This window comes from Calidris pugnax, unplaced genomic scaffold, assembly GCF_001431845.1.
Source record: "Calidris pugnax isolate Ruff unplaced genomic scaffold, ASM143184v1 scaffold300, whole genome shotgun sequence".
NCBI lineage: Eukaryota > Metazoa > Chordata > Aves > Charadriiformes > Scolopacidae > Calidris > Calidris pugnax.
In genome coordinates this window covers 452,621-471,806 of record NW_015091014.1, presented here as the reverse complement: position 1 = coordinate 471,806, position 19,186 = coordinate 452,621, and the positions used below count along the sequence as shown (strand labels likewise).

Below are 19,186 nucleotides of genomic sequence, written 5' to 3'. Positions count from 1 at the left end.
GGGGGGGGGGGGGTATCAGCCTCCCCCACGCTCACCTGGGCACCCCCCTCCCCCCACAACACACTCCAGCCCTCCCCCCCGCCAGATTAGGGATTAGCCGAGTTATTAACTAATAAAAAGGTCAAATTAGAGGATTAAAAAAAAAAAAAAAATCCTCTTCATTCCCCCAGCTCTGACCCCTTCGTCTCCCCCCTTTGTTTCCAAGTGGGGCTGGAGGAAGGACGAGGTGGTCGCTACCCCTTCAGCTGCGGGGGGAGGGGGCTTCTCTTCTCCCCCCCCCCGTGTCACAAACTACTTCCCCTGCCTTTTTCCTCCTCCTGGAGATTAAAATTCACCAAGAGTCCACAGAGCCCCTGGCACTTCCCCTTCAGGCCCATCTTGGTTACTAAAGGGAAAAAAACCAACAACAACAAAAAAAACCACCCAAAAAACCAACACAACAAAAACCAGGATTAAAATTCAGATCATCTCAGAGAGAAATTAAAATAATTTCACTGCATTTTCGTTGGAGTGGAGGTGCCAAAACGAGGACAAGAAGTGAGAGGCCAACCAGGAGGCTGCTCCTCAGCGTTCAGGGGGGAGAAGCCAGCAAAATTATTCTATTTTTTTTGTTTTTTAAATGATTTTTCTTGGCATCTTTACCCCCGAGCGACATGCCAAGGATTTGGGGGCTCCGGGCAGGACCCACGGTGGCTCAGGACCTGGAGTTAGAGAATTGAGGTGTCTCCAAACCTCAGCAGCTACCTCCTTCCCACTGGAATTATGAGTCAGAGCCTTTGTGTGTCCCCTGGTGAAGGATCCTGGATGAAAATGGATCCTGGATGAAGGGGGATCCCTGGATGAAGAGGTTCCTCGCCAGCCCTGCCCCTGCCCAGCCCAGGATGCAGGGGGGGTTGAAGGAGCCACCGCCATCCTGAAGAAGCATTTTGGGGAGCTGCAGACCCTCCAGCACTGGAACGGGAGCTGCCAGCAGCGTCACAGGCGACACCAAAGGGACACGGGGACACGTCAGGGCCGGTTGCACCGGGAAGGTCCCAAGAAGCGGTGGCAAGAGCTGGGCCAGCACAGGCCGAGGACGGGAAGCTTTGACCAGACCTGAACTGGCTCCGATTTGTGTCAGGTATCTTGAGTCCATCCCCAAGATGACAGCGAGCCGAGGAAGGTGGGACCAGCAACCTTCAGAGTGGGACCTGGCGTCCTTCATGGTGGGACTGGTGCCCTTCACCAGCATCCTCCATGGTGGGACCAGCAACCTCCACCAGCATCCTTCATGGTGGGACCGGCGCCCTTCACCGGCATCCTTTGTGGTGGGACTGGCACCCTTCATGGTGGGACCGGCACCCTTCACCAGCGTCCTTCATGGTAGGACCAGTGTCCTTCACCAGCGCCCTTCATGGTGGGACCAGCGCCTTTAGTGGTGGGACTGGCGCCCTTCACCAGTGCCCTTCATGGTGGGACCAGCGTCCTTCATGGTGGGACCAATGCCCTTCACCAGCACCCTTCATGGTGGGACTGGCACCCTTCACCAGCATCCTTCGTGGTGGGACCAGCAACCTTCATGGTGGGACCGGCGTCCTTCACCAACATCCTTCATGGTGGGACCGGTGCCCTTCCTGGTGGTAATAGTGTCCCTCGTGGCTTCCAGACCCAGAAGAGCAGCTGCTGTTCCCGCAGCAGGGATGTGGCCGTCGCGACTGTATTTGTATTTTTTGTATTTTTCCCCAATTTTTTGGCTGAAAACATCCCGGGATAGCGCTGACGGTTCGAGGCAGGCGTTGCCCCGGGCATCTCAGTCTCTGCTGGAGGATCTTACGGATGGAGAAGAGGATCTATCACCCACAGGACAGGGCAGATCCTTCACTGTTCTCCTGGAAACTTGCACAGAGGCACTTTTGTCACCATCAGCTTCCAAATAACCCTTCGGACTCGCTGTCCTTCTCTTCCTCGGGGCAGGGAGGAGCCCCACCAGCGCTGGGGCAGCTCCGGAGGCTGGGCAGGGGGAGGCAGGAGCAGAAAACGAGGCAGAGGGTAGAAACCACTCAAAGTTTTTCAGGAGAGATAAAAGTTAAGCCTTTTTTTTTTTTCTTTCCCTCCCTAAGACACGCAGAGAAGCAGCCCACAGACTCCAAACCAGTCCACCCAGTTCTTTATCCGACTCCATGTTTTGCTCCAGCTTTACACAAAAAAAATTGTCTATAAAGCTCCTGAGTGACGTCCCCCCAGCGTGAGGGAAGGTGGACGTGGAGAAAAACCAAGTCGCTGCCTTCCTCTACCAGACATCCTTGTAATATTAAATGAAAGCTTAAAAAAAAAAATAAAATAATTAATAATCGTTTAAGAAAACCCAGCCCCACCTTCCCACTCCAGCAGCACCAGTACACAGCGGGTTTGGAGACCTGCTCAGCTCGGCACGTGCCCGAGGGCCTTTTTTGGGCCAGTTGAATTCATCTTCTCTTGCCAGTCCATGAGCTGATGCCTCTCAGAAAAGCAGAGCCATAAAAGAAGCCCTCACGAAGGGTTTTTAGGTCCCAAGGGCAAATTTCTACCGACCTCCGGTCACTTCAAAGCCTTGGAGTTCCAGCAATTAAGCAGCACGTTATCATTAACGGCTGTTCAGAGCAAGGAGGTCCCCTCCAAGAAAGAAAAACCCGAGGAACCAAGGGCTCGGGGGCTTTCCAGAGGGTGCCCAGAAGTTTCCAGATCTCTGCTCGTGTCCTTTGTGCTGGAAGCGAAGGGTCTTCATGCAGGACGAGAGGATGGCGGGTGATCCTCCTCCTCCTCCTCTCTATTTTAAGATGATGTGGTAACTGTCATTGGTTTCAGCTGCAGAAGAAACAAAGCTCATGAGCCAACAGCAGAGGAACCCGCTGGCCCGGGTGGATCCGACATAGAAGATCCCCCCAAAAAACCCCGGGAGGGAAATAACAAGCCATTTACTCACCTTTCATGGTGTCCAGAACGAAACAGGATTCGTCTTGGAAGTTCTGGATCATCTGGAAGAAAAAAAAAAAGCCAGCTGAGCCCTGGTTTAAACCCAGCAGAAGCGTTTCTCAGCCCAACGTGAAGGCTTTGTGTTCCAAGATTGAGGACTAAGGAGCCTCAAAGCTTCTAGCAAAAGGGCTTGAAGCTGCTCGGGCAGGAGCTCAGAGCTCTAGGAGGTAGGAAAGGCCCCAACTGTAAATATTTCTTCCTTCCTCCAGCTCCCGGGAAGGGAAGACCTGAACCAGTGACTTGAGAGAAACCACTGAATACTGGGATGGCGGGTTTGAAAGCAAAGTCCTCTCACAGCAAGTCCCCGGCTGATTTTCGGGGGGAAAAAAAAAAAAAAACCTCCTTGGTTTTGGGGCAAAAAAACCCCAAAAAACCTCCCTGGTTTTGGGGAAAAAAAAAAAAAAACACCTCCCTGGTTTTGGGGCAAAAAAAAAACCTCCCTGGGTTTCGGGCAAAGCCAGATGAAACCCAAGAAACCCAAGAAGAAGGAGGGTGGACCTGGACCTGTCCGCAGCCCAGCATCCCCAGACCTCAAGGATTAACTCCCAATCCCTCAGAAACGGGAGGGGATGGAGCAGGGCCCTTCCTGAAGGTCCCAGGGCACCCACTACCCACCCCCAACCTCCCCGGTGGAGCTCAGACACGAACCAGCTGAAGCAACTCGGAGCAAGAGGCCCAGAAGAAGAGGCCATTACCTCATCACTGATGAGCACGTGGATCCCTGTAGGACCTTGCTTGTAAATCTGGCTGATCTGTTGGGAGGAGATGCTGAAGAGCTGGGCCAGCTTCTCCGTCAGCTCCACCGCCGTCAGCTCCTCCAGATAAATAGCATGGTAGACTGCGAGGAGAATCCCACAAGGACATGGGTGGGAAGGGACCTCTGGAGATCATCTACTCCAACCCCCCCGGCCAGAGCAGGGTCACCCAGAGCAGGTTGGATTCATCCTGGGGGGGGTTGAATGTCTCCAGAAAAGGAAACCCCACTACCTCTCTGGGCAGCCTCTTCCAGGGCTCTGCCACCCTCAAAGTCAAGAAGTTCCTCCTCGTGTTGAGATGGAACTTCTCATGTTCCAGTTTGTGCCCGTTTCCTCTTGTCCTGTCACTGGGCACCACTGGAAAAAGACCGGCCCCATCCTCCTGACCCCCACCCTTGATGAGATCCCCCCTCAGCCTTCTCTTCTCCAGCCCCAAAAGCCCCAAGTTCCTCAGCCTTTCCTCATAAGGAAGACGCTCCAGGTCCCTAATCTGGACGAGGAGATGGGAGGCCACTGGTGCTGAGTGCCCGTGGGGAGCAGCAGCGGGGCTGGAAACCACATTTCTGCTGGTTGTTATTTTCTCCCTCTCCCTCCACCCAAACCCGGGTGCCCCCAGAGAGGTTTTGGGAGCCCTTACCAAAAAAAGTACTGGTGACGGCATCCCCATCTTCGTGTTTCTGCTGGAGGTCCCTCAGCTGCTGGGACTCCTGGCACACGTAGATGGTCAGTCTGGGCCGCACCATCCTAGGGAGAGAGCAGGGAGTGAAAGCCACCGGGTTTGCTCAAGGACAACACTTTGCCAACGCTTTTCCCTCCCTGGTATCCTCAGAAAGAAAAAAGGAGATGGACAGACTCAGCTCGAAGCAAAACCATCCTGGGCATCCCCATCCTGCTGATGCACCGAGGCTGGAGCAATCCCAAATCCAGGCTGGGAAGAGAATGGACGGACTGGGAGCAGCCCTGAGGAGAAGGACTTGGGGGTGTTGGTGGAGGAGAAGTTCCACACGCCCCAGCAACATGAGTTGGTAGCCCAGAAAGCCACTGGCAACCTGGGCTGCACCCCCAGCCCTGTGGCCAGCAGGGCAAGGGGGGGGATTCTGTCCCTCTGGGGAGACCCCCCCTGCCCTCAGTGCTGCCTCCAGCTCTGGGGCCACCAACATCAGAAGGACACGGAGCTGTTGGAGCGGGGCCAGAGGAGGCCCCGGAGATGCTGGGAGGGCTGGAGCCCCTCTGCTGGGAGGGGGGCTGAGAGAGTTGGGGGGGTTCAGCCTGGAGAAGAGAAGGCTCCAGGGAGACCTTGGAGCCCCTTCCAGTCCCTCAAGGGGCTCCAGGAGAGATGGGGAGGGACTCTGGATCAGGGAGGGGAGTGATAAGACGAGGGGGAAGGGTTTGACACTGAAAGAGGGGAGATTTAGGTGAGATCTTGGGAGGAAATTCTTTGGTGTGAGGGTGGTGAGAGCCTGGCCCAGGTTGGCCAGAGAAGCTGTGGCTGCCCCATCCCTGGAGGGGCTCAAGGCCAGGTTGGAGGGGGCTTGGGGCAACCTGGGCTGGTGGGAGGTGGCCCTGCCCAGGGCGGGGGGGGCACTGGGGGGGCTTTAAGGTCCCTTCCCACCCAAATCTGTGACTCTCTGATCTTCTATGACTTCACACCTCTGCCGATCCACAGACACCCACCGAGGGACCCTGCCTCATTCCAAAGGCTCCCCCAACCTTTCACCTGCTGCGAGGGTGGCACTGGGGGGGGGCTTTAAGCTCCCTTCCCACCCAAACCATGATTCTATGATGGAGCAAAGGTTTTGGTGAGAAGGGGATGAAGGTGGCATGGGGACATGGTGCCAGCTGGCTGCCCAGCAACCAAATCGGATCGTTCCCCAGTTAAACACCAGTCCCTGCTTCTCCAGGGAAAGGGGGAAAGGAATATTCCCTTTCCAGGAAGGTAATTCCCCCAAGAGACTGGTCAGAGGATGGAGGGAACAGGAACTGCATCCACAGGACTTTCTGCCTCGTGGTTGGATTCTCTGGCCCTCAAAGAGTGAGATAATTTCTAACACTTCCCTCCCACATGGATTTACTTCCCGAAATTCCAGAGCCATTACCCGGCTGGCCACATTATCAGATTTGACTGAAAAAGGTTCAGGGAGGTTCACCGAACACTCTTTTCCAGCAAGAGGCGAGCAAACAGCTGAAAACAAATCCCATTTACCCACCAGCAGCTTTTAAGCAAACAACGCACCGTCCTTTTAAGGCGTTGAAGAGGCGGATGCCGTCCGCAGGGCCGCAGATCTGGATCACGTCTTCCCTGGTCAGCTTCAGCAAGTCTGCACCTAGTTTTAAAAATCAAAAAAAAAAAAAGCACACAAAGGAGAGAAAAATGACACAATCCAGCCCAAAATGTCCAGGATTGGGGGATAGGGGGGTGTCTCTGGGCACCGTAGGTGTGTCAGATCCCCCTTCCCCCCCTCCTCGCAGAGCTCACCCTGTTCCTAAATTCCTTCTGCCTCCCCCCAAAGGAGGCTTTTTTTTTTTTCCCCAAAAACTGGTTTTGCAAGAACGTGTTTGGGTAGAACCTTATCATTTACAGCCTGGCCACCCAGCGCCTCGCTGACCCTGGATAAGGGAGACCGTATCGCCAGGAAAGGAGAAGAAAATACACACAAAATAGATCTTTACATCCAGCGTTTTCCCCCAAATCAGTGTTTCTTGGCCTGTTTTAGGATCAGAGGGCGCTGCCAGAGAAACCACCCCAGTCCCCACCGCTCCGGCAGTTAAGAGCGAGGCGTGAAATGAAGGACACGGCTCTGGGGAAGCCAAGTTTTATTGTGTGATGAAAAAAAAAAAAAAAAAAGATGAGATTTTTTTTTTAAAATCATTTGTATTTGCGAGGGACAGAGGAAGGCGGGCTCAGGAGCGAGGGGAGGCACGGAGAAGGGACAGGCACGGAGAAGGGACGGCGTCACCCACCTGAGAAATTCCTGAAAAGGCGAGAGAAAGTAGAGAAACGGTTTCGGTGCAGCCACTGCTGGGCCTCCTGGGGGGTGCTGGTGGGCAAGAGGTTCTGCAACGTAGGAGAAGAAGGGTCAGAGCCTCAGAGGTGACACGGGAAACGTTTCCAGTGGGGAACGGGCACAGATCAGCTCAATCAGCCTTTAGAATCGGTCTTAAATCGAGAAATAAAGTGCCAGGCTCCCAACACAGGATAAAGGCTGCAGCCGGGAGAGGTTTTGATTCAAAAAGGTTTCAGAGGGGACAGGGAAAGAGGAAGGAAGGAAAAGGGAAAGCACAGCGAAGATCAAGGCGATAAGAAAAGCTCCAAAGAGCTCGCTCACAGCCCCACATTTTTTTTTTCCCCAAAGAGTCGAAAAGAAGTCATAACTCCCCAAAAGTGTTAAATTAAGAGTGGTCTCTTCCCCACAGAAGTGCAGCCATCCGCAGACCCGCCCCAGCTCCCTCCCCAAAATCCCAGTTTCCGACCTGCGCACCGTCCTTACCACAAGCATAAGCTCGGAGGTGTGACTTACATCTGTGATCGGAGGGGGTGGCTCGGGCTGATGGTTTGGGGAGCCATTGCTGGGGTGGGGAGGGGAAAAAAACAAAAGCCAGAAAAAAGCAAAACACGAGGTTAACGAGATCCCGACACGGAGGAACCACCTCCCTCCCAGTCCCATAACCAGGAGGATCGGAACACAGATGTGGGGGCAGCACCGTCATCACAGCGGCACAATATCTGGGGAGAAGGAATGGGTTTTGGAGGAGTATTATCGCAACGGGGAAAGGCAGAGAGAAGCAGGCCGGAAGCTGAACGTAGGGGGAAAAACTGCTGATCAAACCCACACAGGTTTCTCATGCTGAAGATGAGCCAACAGCTTGCCCAGGTGGCCAAAAGGCCACCAGCATCCTGGCTTGTAGCAGGAAGAGCGTGGCCAGCAGGACTGGGGCAGTGACGGTCCCCCTGGACTGGGCACTGGGGAGGCCCCACCTCGAGGGCTGGGTGCAGTTTTGGGCCTCTCTCGACCAAAAAAGGACATTGAGGGGCTGGAGCGGGTCCAGAGAAGGGCAACGGAGCTGGTGAGGGGTCTGGAGAAGAAGGAGAAGGGGCTGGAGAACTTGTGAGGAGCAGCTGAGGGAGCTGGGGGGGTTCAGCCTGGAGAAAAGGGGGCTGAGGGGAGACCTTCTCGCTCTCTCCAACTCCCTGAAAGGAGGGTGGAGCTGGGGGGGGGGTCGGTCTCTTTTCCCAAGGAATGAGAGGAAACGGCCTCATGTTGCTCCAGGGGAGGTTTAGGATGGATTTGGGGAACAATTTCTTCCCCAAAAGGGTTGTCAACCATCGGAAGAGGCTGCCCAGGGCAGGGGTGGGGAGACCATCCCTGGAGGGATCTAAAAGCCGGGCTTGGGAACACGGGGCAGTGATGGTTGGTCAGTGTTGGGTTGATGGTTGGCCTGGATGATCTCAAAGGTCCCTCCAACCCGGGCAATTCCATGATTCTATCAATCTCTCGCACAGGGAGAAATGAAGAACCACCATCTTTCTCCAGACTCACCCTTCGCCAATGGAGAAACTGCTGTGCGAGCTGTTGAAGCCGGGGGACGGAGCGTTGTTGACGTACGTTATCTCTGGCCAGGGAGAGCACTGGAAAGGAAAAACCAGAAGAGTCAGAGGATTGAGATGAGATCTGGGGAAGAACATTTCACAGCCAGTTCCTTGTCTCCGGTGGGTGAGAAAAGCCAGATTTCATTAAAACCATGATGCCAACCGCCCCGTGAGAGAGGAAACCCACCTCGGTGAGTATCGTGGTCTCGTAGGAAGGCTGGTATTTCTCTTTCTCGTGAGGTGTTCTCTTCTCCATCTTTTCCCTGTCCGTCTTCTGCTTCCGATCGGCTCCTTTGGGCTGGAAAGGAGAGATTCCAGTTAGAAAAGTGGCCTGGAAGGGCGGCAGGAGACGGGTGGATACATGTCCAAGAAATGCAAGCAGCAGAAGAGGTGACTGGTCCTTCTGCTCACCCACTCCTTGCTTTACAGAGGGGAAAAGGAAGAAGGCTGGGACTGTCTTTGTGGAGGATTAACTAGAGCCACGGCATCACTTCTGTAACGACTCCCACACCCCTAAAAAGGGACCTGGAACATCTGAAGGAGGTGAAATGTTTTTCGGAAGAAACTTGTCCCAACAGCGAATGCTGGGCTCCAAGGGGACATCAGAAACCGGCCTTTGTCCCCTGCACCTTCATCCACTGCTCTGAGAGGTGGCATTTCAGTGGCACAAACTGCTCCAGAGCATTAAAGCTCAATGATGTCCTTGCCACGACCTCAAAAAAACACGTGCTCTCTCACACGCAAGATTTTACCCGCTGCCTTTATCAAATGCTCAAAGCCCTGGGGAAAGCAGGAGGTGAGAGAGCACCTTTATAACCACCCGGTGCTCTTCTGCTCCCCATGGCAGAACCCTAGAGAAATTCCCTCAAAACTTTGCCATGTGGGCTCTGCCTCCACCCAAAAGCAGAAGGAATTTGGTGGACCGACACAGCTGCCTGCCAACATGCGGATGCTTCCCCCAGCTGGAGCACTGGGACCAGTTCTGGGTTCCCCAGTTCCAGAAGGACTGGGAACTGCTGGAGAGAGCCCAGCAGAGGGCTACAGAGATGCTGAGGGATTGGAGCATCTCTCTTAGGAGGAGAGGCTGGGGAACTTGGGTCTGTTTAGTCTGGACAAGACTGAGAGTGGTGAGAGCCTGGCCCAGGTTGGCCAGAGAAGCTGTGGCTGCCCCATCCCTGGAGGGGTTCAAGGCCAGGTTGGAGTGGACTTGGAGCAACCTGGGCTGGTGGGAGGTGCCCCTGGATGAACTTTAAGGTCCCTTCCAACCCAAACCAGTCTATGATTGTTCTTGGCTTACTGGTTTTGGAGCCTCAACAGCATCCGGACTCAATCGACAGAGAGGAACCAGCAGGAGAGCAGCAACACAAGCCAAGAAGGACCAAGAAGCCCTTTTGGGGGCAACTCGGCCACAGTCCCACACCTGGGACGTTCACTGGGGCTGTGGCGTGAACTGGGACCAATGCTCAGTTTGTTTCTCAGGGTGGAAAGGCCACCCAAGGGCCAAGGTACCTTGAAGACCTTGATCTGGCAGCTGGCAGAGTGGAGGTGCTCCGTGTACTCCCCGTTCTCGTTCTCCTTGAAGGTGTCAATCTGGACCCGAAAGGGAACCCCCTTTTCTCCTCCGTGCTTGCGCATGGTGAACTCCGTGCTGATGCAGTGAACCTAGAGAGAGGGGAGGAGAAGGCATCCCAACGTCAGGAGTTCCACCACACCTTTCCCATTCCCCTCCTGGTAGCCAGGAAGGTATCCCCGAAAAAGCCAGCCCGGTGAGAAGGGGGAAATAAAGAACCGGGATGGGATCGCACCAGCACGAAGGAGTTAAGGGGATGTCACACAGCAGAGGTGGAGCCACATTTTTTCCACGAGTTTTGCAACCTTTTTGTGTTCCCAGCAAGGCCCGGATGAGCAGGGCAGGGAGTTCAGCTCCACCAGCCTCCACACGCCGCAGCCTGTTCCTCCGGGGAGGGCCAGACCTCCCAGAGGGATTTCAGGCAGCGGCGAGATGCGCAAAAGCATCCAAGCGAGACGGGGGACCCAAACCACGAAACCAGAGGAGCCTAAACCATCCCAAAAATGTGTAAAACCACTTATTGGTGGTCAACCATGCCTTTTAACACGCAAACTGCTGCTCGGGGCAGGAGAAGAGGGTATTTTAGCTGATGTCCTTCTACCACTGTAGCATCTGGGTCCAAGTTAAAAAAAAGCATCCTCTCCCCCCTTGGAAAACTCCTATTTTTCCCCCCTAAATTCCTGCAACAGGAGTTTTCCAGCTTCTTTTGTACCTGGATGAACACAGAAGTCCTCTTTGAAGGATCCCACAGAAACTCCACCGTATTGAGCTGGGTGGGGTTTGCTCTGGGGTCGATGATGCCCACGGACATGGGGATATCTGCAGGGGCACACACAGAGAACAAGCTGCGGTTTGGAGGAGGAGAAGGAAGAGATTCCTTCCATGTGGAAGAACCAAAAGCATCTCTTGAAGTCTAGAATTGTGACAGCACTTTGTCCCTTGAAAACAAGAGAAGGAGGCCACTTTGGGCACCCACGTCTCCTCCAGCCCCAGACAAGGTGCTGCCCCATGGACTCACCGATGTCCAATATCCTGTCCCCAGGTCTGTTCCACCGCCAGCCCTCCAGCTGCTGGTGCTCCGTGTACTGCAGCCGCCGGTCATGGAACACCACCCGGAATATGCTCTGGAGAGGGGAGAAACCATCAATTCCTGGAGCTGCCGCAGGAAACCTGACGGTTTTCAAGCTGGGAGGCATTTCCCAGTGGGAGAAAAGGGGTCAATGAGGGGGGCAGAGGCACCCGAAAGCTTCAGGAAGAAGTCAAAGCAATAAAAGAAAACCCAGATGGGGACAGAAACACGGAGGCTGCAGCTTATTCCCAAAACCTAATCAATCAGAAACAACCTCTTGGCTTGAGCCTGGGCCCCATGAGACTGGTGGGACACCAGCAGCCAGACTGGGAAGGGAAAAGAGACCTTCCCCCTCCAAGGGAGAGGGACCCCCAAACATGCTGTAAGGGGGGAGGCTGCAGGACAAGGTCTCACCCTCTGCTCCCCATGGCAGGAGACATCCCCAGTTGGACACCCAAACCAGTGCTCCCCCCCTCACCTTGACCAGTTTCCCATTTATCTCCGGCAGCTCCCCGATTTTCCTGTTGTCCAGCATCCGGATTTCATAGGACTGACCTGGGGGAAAGAAGACAAGGGGCACCTCATCGTCAGTCAGGGATGAGCCTTCCCTGCAGCACCTCCTCTGGCATTTTGACACCTTTTTCTGCCACACTTGATCTTTTTGCCACGTTTTAGCGAGGGGCCGTGGGAGCAGGAGCCATTCCAGCCCCTCTCCAGGAAAAGATAATCCTCCCCCCTTCCTCCTGCAGCGGAACTTTCCAGGAATTGCCCTTTATTAACCCAAGATTGAGAACAGGGAAGAAATGGGTTGCACACGCCTTTGGTCACCAACCCTGATCTTCCAGTTCTGCCTGAAAGCAGCAGGGACAACCTGAACGTGTAAAACACACCCGCTGCAGAGCACCCCCCAATTAACCACCTTCCGGCACACGGATTTTAATTAGGTTAAATCCTACAGGTGATTTGCTGCCCTAAGAGGAGGGGAAACAAGGGGAAGAAAGGGGTGCTTCCAAGCTGGAGCAATATGGAATTAACCATCGAGGCACCTTCCTTTCCCAAAGGGAAGTTTCCACAGGCAGAATGGCATTTTTTTTAGGGAATTTAGAGGGGGCGCACACGGCCTGTGGAGGGCATGGGTTGGTATTTTTTTTTTTTTCACGGAATCACAGAATTGTCAGAGTTGGGAGGGACCTTCTAGAGATCATCGAGTCCAACTCCCCGGCCAAAGCAGGGTTGCCCAGAGCACATCACTCAGGAGCATCCAGGTGGGGCTTGAAGATCTCCAGAGAAGGGGACTCCACACCCTCCCTGGGCAGCCTGTTCCAGGGCTCTGCCACCCTCCCAGGAAAGAAGTTCCTCCTCGTGTTGAGATGGAACTTACTATGGCCCAGTTTGTGCCCGTTTCCTCTGTCCTGTCACTGGGCACCACTGGAAAGAGTCTGGCTCCATCCTCCTGACCCCTATCCTTGATGAGATCCCCCCTCAGCCTTCTCTTCTCCAGACTAAAAAGCCCCAGTCCCTCAGCCTTTCCTCATCAGGGAGATGCTCCAATCCCTCCAGCATCTTTGTAGCCCTTTGCTGTCTCCAGCAGTTCCCTGTCTCTCTGGAACTGGGGAGCCCAGAACTGGTCCCAGTGCTCCAGTTGTGGCCTCCCCAGTGCAGAGCAGAGGGGCAGAATGACCTCCCTCCACCTCCTGGCCACACTCTGCCCCACGCAGCCCAGGACTCCATTGGCCTCTTGGCCACAAGGGCCCATTGCTGGCTCCTGGAGAGTTTCCCATCCACCAGGAGCCCCAGATCCTTCTCCTCAGAACTGCTTTCCAGCAGGTCCATCCCAAACCTCTAGTGGTGCCTGGAATTCTTCCTCCCCAGGTGCAGGACCCTCCACTTGCCCTTGGTGAACCTCATGAGGTTCTTTGCCCAGCTCTCCAGCCTGTCCAGGTCACCCTGGACGGTGGCCCAGCCCTCTGGAGCGTCAGCCAGTCCTCCCAGTTTGGTACCATCAGCATTTTTCTCACCTTGGTTGAGATAAGTGAGGGTCTCGTCGTGGAGTTTGACGGCGGGGGAGGTGGCAGCGCACAGCACGTACTGGAAAGGCAGGATTTTGTTCTCGTTTTCAGGGGGCAAACTGGATTCTTCCTGCTTGAAGATGGGCAGGGCGAGGACGTCGCTGTGAAGAGATTTGGCAGAGAAATTCATTTGGGCTCTGGCTACAGAGAGGTGCTGCCTTTGGTATTTAGTACCTCCTCCTAGGAAGAGCTTTGAGCTTTTTTTAGTTAAAAAAAAACCAAAAACCACATACCCTGATATATCTCTGCAGAACTGCAAAGGAGCATTAAACCAGATTGAGTAGTTTTAAAAAAGGACCTGACCACGTGGCTCTTGATAAAGCTTTTTTCAAGGTAGCCTCCCCAGCCACCCAAACCCCACGTATTTCATGCCTCAGATGTGATCCAGACTGAAGCCCAGCTCCTCCGGCACCGCTTGTGCCTCAGCACAGGAGGGACCCACGCAGAACGACACCAGTAAACACCCATCCTCTTCCTCGTGGGACCAGTCCCCTCACCTCCCCCAGCAAACCTAACCCCATCCCCACACGGAGCAGCCAGGAGCTCCTCAACGCCCCGGGAAAGGCTTGGCAGGAATTTCAAGCCTTGGTCAGGTCAAGGTCAGCAATTTTCTCCCCATCCTCTGTCCTTATAAAACCCCCCCGTGGCCTCAGCGAACAGGGGGGGCAGCCAAAGAGGAGACAGAGACCTCAGGGCACGTTGAATGTGGGGGGGACAGACGGTCAGAGCCCCAAAACCTCCCTCCCACTGCTGTAACCTGCTGCACAACACACACCAAGAGCTTGGTGGAGCAAATCCTCAAGGAAAAGGACCCTTCCAGAGGGACACCAGCAGGAGATGGACCCCCAACCTTCCCCAAACTCCTGGACGAGCCCCCCAGCCCCACGAGTCCTTTTGCTGGGCACCACAAAACCAGCCTGCCCTGACCCACAGCCAGAGCCTTTCCCATGGAGCTCTGAAGATGCTCCGTGTCACCCACGGCGTGGGATGTAGGAGAAACCAGACCCAGGGTTCCGAGATAACCACAGGAATCTCTTTTATACCTCAAGCTCCAGGCCTCCTGCCAAAAGCCACCAAAACTCCTGCCCAACCTCCATCTAGGGACAGGAGGAACCGCCCCGGGGTTGGGCATCAGGGTGGCTTCACCACATACCATTAACCTGCAACAGCCTGAGCACCTTCCTGGCCATCAGGTTAGAAAAGAGAAGTTCTCCAGAAGGTCCATGGAGCCACACGGAGCCGCTCCAGTTGGGACGAGCTCGGGCTCATCACCCTCAAACCCCGTGCCACCAACTTTTCCCAGGAGAAGGATGTCTCCAGATCTTTGTGATCACATCTCCACCCCTCCCTGGCCATCACAGACACTTTTCTATACTCAAAAAACCACGTGGCAACAAGAACCTCCTGGATAATGTTAATTTAAAAGCCATCCATGATACCCCCGAGCCTACGGACACGGATTTAACAGAAATGGGTTCAGAACCTGACTCTCAGCAGTTGTTTTGGGCCATAACAACGGCCAAGAGCGATTACTTCGTAACCCCTAAACCAGAACATCCTCCCAACCTCAAAAGCAGAGCCTGGGCAAACATATCAGGACATGGACATGCTGCCGGGGCCACCAAGAGCCATCCCACCATCCCCAGATGAATCACGGGCTGGGGACAGAGCAATTTGGGTCCCTTGGAAGGGCAGTAAGGAAGCTCTAAGCCCCGAGGAAGAGTCAGGTCACCTTCCTCTCCTGTTACAGGCTCCTGGGCTCAGGGGATCACAAGGAAGGAGGAGTTAAATCTTGAGTTGAACATTAAAAGCATTTCCCAAGGAAAAAATTGGACTTATCTGGCCAAATACCAGCTCCCACCCTAAGAGGGCTTTAACCCTTTGGTCTCCAGAGAGCAAACATCCACCTCTCTGCAAGTAACACCCATCGCTGCCGCCCAAACCCGAGCAGGAGAGCCCTTCTCTGCCCAAATCCCAACTTATCCCACGTTACATGGGTGCCCTGGTCCCAGCACGGAGGCACGTGCACACAATTAGGCAAATTACACAACCCGGAGGACACGCTCCAGCTCAATTAGCAGAGAAACGGCGTTTCCTCCTCCCGCAGAAGGATTTCTCATCCGAGGGGAAAGGACCCAGCGGGGACGGCAGCCATCCCTGTAAGAAAGCACAAGGTGCGAGGATGGGGAGGCACCAGCATTAATTTTCTGTGCCCAAATGGACGGGCAAATTAATTTAAAAGCTACACCCTGCAAAAATGCTCTTCCCCTGCAGGCACGAGGGCTCCTTTTCCTCGCAGGCTTTGACACGGTTTTGCTTCAATCCCGCTTCCCAAACCTCAGGAAACCCTCAGATTTTGCTCTTTCTTTGTATTCACCTCGCACAAAACCACTCCGGGGGCAACAGGAGCAAATCTCAACTGTGACCCTCCCGCAGAAAGAGCACGTCACCGTCATCCCAGCTTCCCCCCTGTGGGCACCGAGCTCCCCCATGATGCCGGATCGCCATTAGGGCGGCTGAAAAAAATCACTGGCTGCTTTTTGGGGGCTCCAGAAGGTCCACGTGGCCACTAACACCACTGGGACACTGACCAAGAGCAATGGCAGAGCCAGCCCTGCAAAAAATCTCCCCAAATATAAGACCCATGTTGGCTGAGACCCCGCACAACCACGACCCAAACCTCACTTTTTTTTTTTTTAATTGCGATCTCCAAAAAGGGAAATCCCTTCAGGGGAGTCGCACCCCTGTATTTCTGGAAGGAGAGTCCGAGCCAATTAATCAGGAATAATCATCAAGCAAAGGATGACTGGTTTTTACAAGCAGCTCTGAGGGAAGCGGAGCCGCTTTTTGGTGTGAATCCGGACACACGGAGGGGTCGGCGGAGCTTCGATGAGACACCTCGGTCTGCGGGGACAGTTAAATTATATAAATATTAAATTCTAGATATGGCATGGTTATAAAACAGCAAGGGAAAGCTCAGCATCTCCTGGGCTTGGTGCCTTCACGTCATCTCCAGGGGAAGGACAACCTCAGCCACGACCTGCGAGGAGTTTCATGGCAGCACTTCGTTATTTGGCCTCCTGCTCGTCTCCCAGTGACACCCAGTTCAAGAAAAGTCATTTTATGGGCTTTTTTTGGGGGAAGCTGGGAGGCCTTCAGTCAGCGACACCCCACGAGCAGCCCCCCGTGATGTACCCCCCCAAAACCCAGCAGCCACCAGTGGGTTCTTCTTTAGCCAAACCCACAGTCCTCCCAGCTCCAAAGGCACCTGGAAAAGTTGCTGCAACTCCCAGGATACACCTCCCTTTGAAAAAGACCCCCACAATATTTCATGTGCAATTGAACATGCTTTTGGGGAAAGACTTAAGACAAAGACTTAAGGCTTAAAGTTTTGGGGTGGGAGAGAATGGCCTGGAAAAGAAGGGAAAAGCCATAATTACATGAAAACTCTGCGGATGGAAGAGTTTGGTCAATGCCCGATTATCACCCCCCAAGCCACCTTTTTTCTCCTAAAAACCTAATTCCGAGGAAAAACAGTAAGGCCAAGAATTCAGGCAAAGCACAATCCTACAGTGAAAAATCAAAGAAGAAGAAAAGCTTCCAGCCCAAGCAACAACCCTCTTCCTCCAGCACCACCTACCAGCGCCTGTTCCTGGGGTTGTAACATGCCTCTTCCATGGGGAGAAGGACCCAGGGGAGGGAAAAAAAACCCACGGGGGAAGCACAGAAAAGCCTCAAAAACTCTCAAAACCCCTTGAACGGGAGGTGCTTGTTGAAATCTCTCTCCCTCTTCCCGCGACGGGGAGAGAAAATGTCAGATGTCAGGAGAGGAAGGTCGGAGCTCTCACCTACGGGGGCACCCGCTCTATTTACGGGCAAGAAAAAGGCTCTGAAAAAGAGAGTCGGGTTTCAGACAGTGGAGAGAGAGAGCCCAGCTTTGGGCTCAGCTCATCCAAAATCCATCTCAAAGCCCTTCTGCACCAGTAAAACCAGCTTGGAGAAAAGCTTTGCAGTGGGTTTGGCGCAGGGAAAGTAGAGTTGGGAAAGCTCCGGAGCTGAAAATCCATCCTGTGGTTGGTAAAGGATGTAAACGCTCCCAAGAAACGCTCCCAGCTGGGAGATTTCCTCCTGCAATTACAGCTTCCATCCACGACCCACGGGTTTGAGCTCTATGGGGACACGTTAAGATGAGCCACGAAACCCCCCGAGAGGGAAGCATTTGTCCCCTTGCCCAAAAGGAATTGGAAAGGGGAGGAAAAGGAGCTTTGAAGCATCACATTTCCCCCCAAGAGGGAAGCGTTTGTCCCCTTGCCCAAAAGGAATTGGAAAGGGGAGGAAAAGGAGCTTCGAAGCATCACGGTCCCCCCCCCAGAGTAAAGCTGGATTTCCCCTGCACAGGTGGGAAACTCATTCCCTCCCTCCCCATCAAAGGTAACGCTGGAGGAATCCCTCCTCCGAGCTCCCACCCCTTTGAGGCTTCGATTTTTCCCCAAGGATTCCTATGAAACAAACCCTGAAGGCTGTGAGAGGGATAGCTTCGGGAAGGTGCTGGCTCTCCTCCTCCCTGGAAGGCAGGATGAGAAGAGCTGCTCTTCCTCTGGAAAAGGACTGGGAGCCGCTTTCCAGCCTGTTTTACCGGGAGCCACCACCCGATGGGTCCTTTTTCATTCCGATTTTTACCATTTCCAGTTGCAGCCCCCTCAGAAAGCCCCAGTCTTGGCGTCAGGGCATCCTCCTCCTGGACAGTGTCACCTCCAGCCCCTTCTTCGCCGCCCGCCCCGGGTCCATGGGGAGGGATCCACCTCGTCCTCCCTTCTCCTTCCAACCGAGGGGGGTCCCCGGGATGAAAACAAGCAGAACAGAGGTTGAGTTTGAACTAATAAAGCTCTTGCTCCGAATTACGCTGAGGCAGCTCCTTCATGGATGGCACAGGGTCTGCACCGGGCCCCCGACAGAGCTAATTAATCCAGGATGGCAAGGGGGAAGCGTGTGGCTGCTCGCAGACCGGCTCGACAGACCCCATCCTGTCCCAAAACCTCATCCACGAGCTCACGCAGCCAGAAATGAGGAGCTGTGGGGTCTCAAACGATGAGCATGACCCAGGGGTCTGGTCTCGTGCTGCCCAGAGGCTCAGCCAAGCAGCTGGATGCAAGAAAGACGAAGAAAACCGGGCCCGAAGCTCAGGCCATGGATTTGTGCAATGAGGGTTGAGCATCCCACGCTACGAGGACCCGGTCCCGATCCCTCTTTGACCCCTTGGGGGGTCCTGGTCCTCCCTTTTCCTTCCAGTTTAGCTCTAAGGACGAAGCTGGCCTGACCCGAAAAACCCACGCCGGTGTTTCTCCAGGAGGATAATTAATTAGGGCAAAGCTCTGCTCCTGGGGCCATTACCAGCTGCTGCAGAAAACCAAAGCAACCCTGGGCGTGGGGTCTTGCACCCAGGGGAGGAGACGCGTGGGACGGACACCGGGCCGTTCAGCCGCACATAGAGGACATCAGGAGACCGAAGAGTTGAGTGCGGCGCAGCCCCACGCCCTCAAACACATCCCTCTCCAAAAGGGTCGCTCAGCAAAGCCCCCCTAAACCCCCCCCCGGGCTCTTTCCAACCATGACTCCCTCCCAACTTCAAGCAGCCACCACCACGTCCCAAGGCTGGTGCCAGGATAAACCCCCAGCTCCCTCCTGAACCATCCCAAAAAGCCACCAAGCGGCTTGCTTCCCCCATCTCTAGGTGTAATTTGGGGGTCCTCACCCCACCTCTGACCCCACCGAGGGGGGCCAGCCCCTCTCCCAGGGGCAGGATGGACCCTTTTGGGGGTGACCTACCTCATGCTGTAGGCTCCAGCACCCAGCTCCTGCCCGATGCCCGACAGGCTGGCATCGAAGTCCTGCACCAGTCCGGATTCGATCACCTCATCGGCCAGCGGCAGCTTGAGGGCCCAGGCCATCCTGACCCACAGACGTGGGGCGCAGGCCCCCGGGGAGGGGGCCACGTCCCCTGTGGGGGCTCCTCGGCAGCTCGCCCCTCGCAGCGGGGAGGTAAACTCGTCCCCCCTCCTTCTCCTGGGGTGGCCTAACTTGGGGACCCCCCCAAAACCCACCCCCAGGCTCCGGCACCCCCCCCTAAACCGTTCCAAGAGGCTG

General features: G+C 54.7%; 1 protein-coding gene across 4 annotated transcripts; it reads right to left on the bottom strand.

The window, feature by feature from the left end:
• Positions 1–452: 452 nt before the first annotated feature.
• On the bottom strand, positions 453–19,133 carry TFCP2 (transcription factor CP2). 4 transcript variants are annotated; one of them, XM_014955703.1, is made up of 16 exons: positions 18,869–19,133; positions 15,089–15,199; positions 12,992–13,143; positions 11,452–11,528; positions 10,923–11,028; positions 10,617–10,723; positions 9,844–9,996; positions 8,522–8,632; positions 8,285–8,373; positions 7,235–7,313; positions 6,708–6,801; positions 5,980–6,070; positions 4,384–4,490; positions 3,687–3,829; positions 2,942–2,993; positions 453–2,823 (listed from the first exon to the last, which is right to left on the bottom strand). In XM_014955703.1, the coding sequence occupies exons 1-16, from the start codon at positions 18,988–18,990 to the stop codon at positions 2,786–2,788; spliced, it is 1,632 nt and encodes a 543-aa protein (XP_014811189.1). In that variant the 5' UTR covers positions 18,991–19,133; the 3' UTR covers positions 453–2,785. The 4 variants fall into 4 exon arrangements, with proteins under 4 accessions (XP_014811189.1, XP_014811190.1, XP_014811191.1 ...); XM_014955704.1 differs by having other exon boundaries at positions 7,265–7,313; XM_014955705.1 differs by lacking the exon at positions 15,089–15,199.
• Positions 19,134–19,186: the final 53 nt, after the last annotated feature.